This window comes from Nannobrachium achirus (genome assembly GCF_963921795.1).
Source record: "Nannobrachium achirus genome assembly, chromosome: 18".
Classification (NCBI taxonomy): Eukaryota; Metazoa; Chordata; class Actinopteri; order Myctophiformes; family Myctophidae; genus Nannobrachium; species Nannobrachium achirus.
Window position 1 is genome coordinate 18,112,394 of NC_137825.1, and position 6,784 is coordinate 18,119,177.

Consider the following 6,784-nt stretch of genomic DNA (forward strand, 5'->3'; position numbering starts at 1 on the left):
GGCCTTTTCAACCTGCAATAAGTCTCTGCCGGAGACTAGGAGAGCCGAGTCATCCGCGAACAGAAACAGATTGCAGTCACAAGCAGATGACATGTCGTTTACGTATATTAAGAACAACAGTGGTCCTAGTATACTCCCTTGAGGTACTCCACAGTTTACTGGGAGGGGGGGGGGACAGGGTTCCGTTGACTTCCACCATCTGTTCCCAGTGCACTTATTTATTTCCTGTTTATGTTCTGTTGTTCCAGAGACCACACAATTATACATGCATGCAGAAAGCTGTTGTCAAACTACAAGTTCACACGTTGTGAGCTTGTTGTAGATCTGCCATTTCCAATACTTTAGTGTTTGTGTCATGAAATAGGGAATCAATTTAAGAATATAAATATGGAGATACAAGGTTTCTGCCGGACAGCGAGGATATACTGTACTGTTACTGTATCATGTTGTCAGAATATCTGAAATGAAATCAACGTTCCCTGCAGGAAATCTCAATGAAGATGAGGTCTGAATCCAATTAAAGCCCAAACCTATGTTTCCAGAACCAGGCTAATCAATCAATCCCATGTCTGTCACAATTATTACATGATTAAATTATTTTGCATAATCGTCATAATCGTTTCCATGTTGAAATGTTTTCATACATTTTCCAAAAATAGTGGAAATAGCCAGCTTACAACATGTCATTTTGTGACACTGTAAACTTGCAGATCAGCTATTTCGGCCTTCTTTATTTTTTATGTATACAATTAAATATGTCAGTCATTTCTTTGTATACTTAAATTATTTGTCATATCTGCCCCGTGCAATTTTTGATTACAAAGACTTAAAAGTCAAACAGAAATACATAAAATCAATTTATATGTTCCAGTGTTCAATGCCAAAAATCCCTGATTAAATCGTTAATCGCAGTAATTTCTATGACAATTAATGGTCAACTTAAATGTGGTCATTTCGACAGCCCTGACCCTCCCAGAGTTCAAATGACAGAGGACTTTTAGCCTACTGTGTGCATGGGTTTCAGAGCTCGGTGTTTTTCCTGTGGTCGCAGGTCTTTGGCGGTTCCACCTCACACTCCTTGGTGAAGTCGCAGCCGCCCAGCAGCTCCTCGTAGCACTTGCGTACGTCCTCGTACGGCGGCGCGTCCTCCTCCAGGCCCGGGAATCGGACCGGCGACTCGTTGAGTAGCATCTGCAGCCTGGCGCCGTGGTGGGGGCAGACAGTCGTACAGGACGAACAGCATGTTGGCGGCGTATGGGACGATGAGACCGATGCGGAAACATGAAAAATAGAACATTAAAGGCCCATTCCCACTGGGCCAGATAACAGATATCTGGAGATATTTCTCCAGATATTTTTCCATTCAAAGTGGATGGTAGATACAGATAAAAAAAATATATACCACAGATATTTGCCACAGATACTTTTATCTGTGGCAAAACATTTTTTTATCTGTATCTACCATCCACTTTGCATGGAGAAATATCTGGAGAAATATCTCCAGATATCTGTTATCTGGCCCAGTGGGAATGGGCCTTTAAACATGAAGAAAAACAACCAGGTGCTCACAGACGATAAAAGCAATGAATGTACCGGGGCGGGGTCACATTAAATGTAATACCTACAATTCCAAGTGCTTGTCAGGGCGGGGGTCCACACGGCCTAATAAAGTTTGAGAACCCCAGTAATAGAAGATTTGAGAAGATGTGTTTGTATACCATGCTGCTGTGTGTAGCCATATTTGGAGCCGTGTCAGCCGTCACCTATTTCACCATCACATGGATGGTGGCCGCCATTGATCCCACCAGGAAGCAGAAGATGGAAGCTCAGAAACAGGTAAATGGCTCCCTTTTTATTACTATTTAAAAAGAAAAATTTAAATGGTGAAAAGTGAAAATAGCCGATCTACAAGCTCACAACGCAAGATCAACTATATTCACTAGTTTGGGTTCTCTTGGGTACTCTTTTGGGTCTCAAGCTAGAACGTTTGGGAACTACTCTGTCAAGAAATAATCAGTGATTCTCAAAATGTCTCTATCTGTGTGTGCGTCTGTCTGTCCGTCCATCCATCCATCAATCCATGCATCAGGCTGAGAAGTTGATGCGTCAGATCGGTGTTCAGAATGTGAAACTGTCAGAATATGAGATGAGCATCGCAGCTCATCTGGTCGACCCTCTCAGTATGCAGGTACACACACACACACACACACACACACACACACACACACACACACACACACACACACACACACACACACACACACCTGATTGAACGATAATTACTAAACATTTATACTCCATCCCACTGCGGTGTTGCTCGCCTAAAAGAGCAGATCTTGAAGGTAACAACACGTCTTGATGCAACATGTTATTGTCAGCTAGACACACACGCATTAGGCAACTGTTCTCCCTGTCATGTAGATAACGTGGCGTGACATCGCTGGTCTTGACGAGATCATAACGGAGCTGAAAGACACAGTCATCCTTCCTGTTCAGAAGAGACACCTGTTTGAAGGGTCCAAGCTGCTACAACCACCCAAAGGTAAGACAGGGAGAGAGGGAGACAGAGCAAGAGAGACAGACAGAGACTGATAGAGATGGTGAGAGAGGGAGACAAATAAATATCAAATTGACACAGAGAGAGAGACCTAGAAAGACAGATTGACACAGACAGACAGACAGACAGCCAGCCAAACATCATTAAACGTTATCATGATGACGCATGACCTCTGAAACATTTTTGTTAGGCGTCTCCTATGTTGGTCTGAATACATGAACACATTGACTGCCAAGAAAGAAAAAAAGAATGTCCTGGTTGCCTGCCAAGCGATTTCATGATTTTTCTTGCCTTTTTATGTGTTCGCTGCTTTTTTCCGTGCACAAGGCGTGTGCACGATCGCTAAATCCGTGTGCACGATGCCATACAGGGAGTCACAAAAACTCAGCAGCACTGAACAGCCGAATTAATGGCGGTACCCGCCTCCCCCGAACCTCTGAATGGCGTCATATTGTAGTTTGGAAAGAGCCGAACCGAAATAAATTTGTCTCTAAAAGTGCATCGGCCCTTAAGCTCCAACATCTGTCTTTGTCCATAATGTACACAACACAGAGTCACATTGGCCAAGTTTAGCCGGTCACTTAATGAAATTAACTCATAAATGGCACCACTCACTTCACACTGGTGATTCTTCTAAACTTGACTACAAAGTATACACTGTAATTGTTCTGGTCCTGGTAACAGGTGTGTTGCTGTACGGCCCCCCCGGATGTGGGAAGACGCTCATTGCCAAGGCGACGGCCAAGGAGGCGGGCTTTCGCTTCATCAACCTGCAGCCGTCCACGTTGACTGACAAGTGGTACGGCGAATCACAGAAGCTGGCTGCTGCTGTGTTCAAACTGGCTATCAAACTCCAGCCCTCCATCATCTTCATAGATGAGATAGGTATTTAACGACACTAATGTGAATCAATTAATTTAGTTTCACTAGCTGCGCTACAAGCTAGAATAGATAGATATACCAAACAAAACGAGTGTACCAAACTAAACACATTTTAAAACGAGTTCTGCGCATTGAGACAAGACAATCACATTGATGGAAGCTTGGGTAGGCCTAGTTGCTCTGCTGGAGCTCTGACATCTAAGAACTCATGGCTAGAGTGATAATGTGTGTGTTTTTATTTATTTTTTAGATTCGTTCCTGAGGAATCGTTCCAGTAACGATGACGAGATCACAGCCATGATGAAAGGTCAGTTCATGAGTCTCTGGGACGGACTGGATACCGACTACAACTGTCAGGTACACACAGACAGACACACACACACACACACACACACACACACACACACACACACACACACACACACACACACACACACCGTTTATCTGTTTGTTTGTGTTTTTCTTTTACTTTATAATATTTCATCCTGACAGGAGAACTGAAAGATAATACCAATTACAGTCGTGTCTGTCTTGTCTAGGTGATCATAATGGGAGCTACTAACCGTCCTCAAGATTTAGACTCGGCCATCCTGAGGAGAATGCCCACTAGATTTCACATAAACCAGCCTGTAAGCTTACACACACACACACACACACACACACACACACACAGAATAATGTGTTCTATCCGTTATTCAATGTTATATGAGCTAAAGAGAAGGATCTCAATGGAAATAAGCCTTGCCTTACCTGAGGTTCCTTTTAGTTGACCTCGTATCAGTGAACTGTACTGTACCCTTTCCTATGCAAAACTTCTAATAAATACTTCAATCCATCAATCAATCAATCACACACACACACACACACACACACACACACACACACACACACACACACACCTGTACGTTTCAGCTGTTTGTGTTTGTGTGTTCATACAGAGTCTTAAGCAGAGAGAACTGATCCTGAAACTGATCCTGGAAAATGAAAGGGTAAGTGTGAACTCTATGCATATATTTATACAGTGAAGCAGCGAGAGCATTTAAATCATCTCTCCTACGATGGACTATAAATTAAGCAGTACACATCGGTGACCAAAAGCTCGTGTCGAGGAGCCCTTACTACATATCTCACAATCAGAATCATCTTTATGTTGTCACGCCACAGTTTTAGAGGCGTATAGAAGTGGGTGACATTCATTTCTAGTTTTTGTGAGAAGAGGGAACAGAAACGTAGTGTAGCAGGAGAGGTAAACAGAAACGGGTAAAAATAAGTCCTCACCCTAAAACATCAGAGCTTCTTAATATGGCACAATTAAGAAGCAGGAGTTAAACTATTAATCTGGGTAGTCGAGTCATCATTGTGATGTCAGAACAGGTCAGCTATATCCATATCTGGAGTCTGTGAGGTCAGTTGTAGAGGTATTGGCCAGCTCCATCATGATTATCATACAAAAAAGGTTCTGACGTTTGTACAAATTTGAGACTGAATTCACACATTCTAAATAACATAGGTGGAGTTGTCTGTGGACCTCGCCGACGTTGCCAAGGAAACCGAGGGCTTTTCAGGAAGTGACCTCAGGGAGATGTGTCGCGACGCCGCACTGCTGTGTGTCCGAGACTTTGTGCACACACAACATGACAGGTAACACTAACACACACGCACTGTACAGTACACACGAACACGCACACTATCTTATACTACCAGTAAGTCTCCCTAATCGGGAGATAAGCAACCGTCAGGTCTCATACACAAACTTTAGAAGGTTTGATAGGCAATCAGGAGGGAATATGGGAAATGGGACATATCCATGTCGATCTAGGTGTGAGAATGCCACCCAAAATGTTCTACTGAATATTTTCCATTATACACTTTATGGCAGTATATCGTCTCTGTCCAGCAGAAACCTTGTGTCTCCAAGCTTCAAATGTGCACGTTCTTTCATAAATTAAATCCCTGCCTCATGTAAGACTGTTGCACAAAGCTAGTGAAAATAGACGATCTAGATCTGCTATTTTCACTAGTTTAAATCATTTTTAAAATGATGAATACCAAACAAATGGTTTTGGACAATGGACAACGACGATATTTTGAATTGTCTCTCATTGTGTCTCTCAGTGGATCAGAAGAGGACATGGTCATTCGTTCCATCAGCCAGTCAGACCTGCAGAAGGCCATCAGTAAGATGAGGAAGTCCAAAACAGCAGGGGGCCAGGGGGCCCTGATGCACGCCGCCCTGGACTAAAACACACACACACACACACACACGCACACACACACACACACACACACACACACACACACACACACACACACACACACACACACACACTGTACATACATACAGAATACACATACAGTGCTGTACATAAAAACTGAATGCACACATGCTGTACATACATGCAGTGTACACACACACACACACACACACACACACACACACACACACACACACACACAGCATGACTATGTGTGATAGTTAGCCTGAGTGCTGTTAAGTTTACCAACATGTACTGTACATAGTTACATGCCATGGCTATTATATATTTTCTTTTTGTATTGTTGTTATTGTCTCATAATACAAAGTCAGACCAGGGAGATGAAAGTATATAGAAGGGATATTTCCCTTTGTGGCAACACTGCTTCCGTATCCGACATGTGAGAGGAATAATCCTAAAAGAAAACGGCTAAAATCCCGGACCTACTAGGCTGGGTGCTGGATCAAACAAAAGTTGAACAGTTGAGAAGAATAAATAATAAAGAAATCACCAGTATAATATATATAGTATATCGTCATTTGTCGGGTGGAAACCTTGTTTGTCCAAAACCGTTCTTTTTGTATTTATCATTTCCAAAAAATTAAATGCCCCTTCATCTCGAACTCGAAGTTTTGGAGGAACCTTTGAAAAAGGCAGGAGGACGTTTGAGTGCGGCAGATCTCTCATCCAGCCTCTTCCAGAAGGCTACCTCTGACTCCTTGCTGTCAAAGTCAAAGAAGACCGGGTGTTCCTGGCCTGCTCCGGGTCTGGGAGTGTTTCACCTGGTTCCGGGGCCGGGTCTGTTCCAACTGGATTCAGGGACGAGTGAGGGTTTGGGACGCCTGCTTTCTTGTACCTGATGGGCTTGAGCTTCATGTTGAGCCACAGCGTTTCAATCCTGAAGGATTTGTCTTGAGTCCCTGTATTTTTCATGCTGATCTTCTGTGCCTTCAACGAAACGTTTGTGCTTTTCAGCAGGAATGGTCGGGGAACCAAGGATGGTCGATACGTTGGGATGCGGTTGCAGGTACAGGTTTTCCGCACGGCTCACGATTTAAAATCACACAGTCACAATGATGATGCAGGGCTT

At 43.3% G+C, this 6,784-nt stretch overlaps 1 protein-coding gene across 1 annotated transcript; it reads left to right on the plus strand.

Moving 5' to 3' along the window:
• Nucleotides 1-1,719: 1,719 nt before the first annotated feature.
• On the plus strand, nucleotides 1,720-5,795 carry LOC308302928 (outer mitochondrial transmembrane helix translocase-like; the record flags this gene model as incomplete). The annotated part of the gene is made up of 9 exons (XM_080747246.1): nucleotides 1,720-1,836; nucleotides 2,090-2,188; nucleotides 2,422-2,542; nucleotides 3,242-3,442; nucleotides 3,690-3,796; nucleotides 3,979-4,068; nucleotides 4,378-4,428; nucleotides 4,950-5,080; nucleotides 5,555-5,795. The coding sequence occupies 9 exons, from the start codon at nucleotides 1,720-1,722 to the stop codon at nucleotides 5,679-5,681; spliced, it is 1,044 nt and encodes a 347-aa protein (XP_080603372.1). The 3' UTR covers nucleotides 5,682-5,795.
• Between the last annotated feature and the right edge of the window lie 989 nt (nucleotides 5,796-6,784).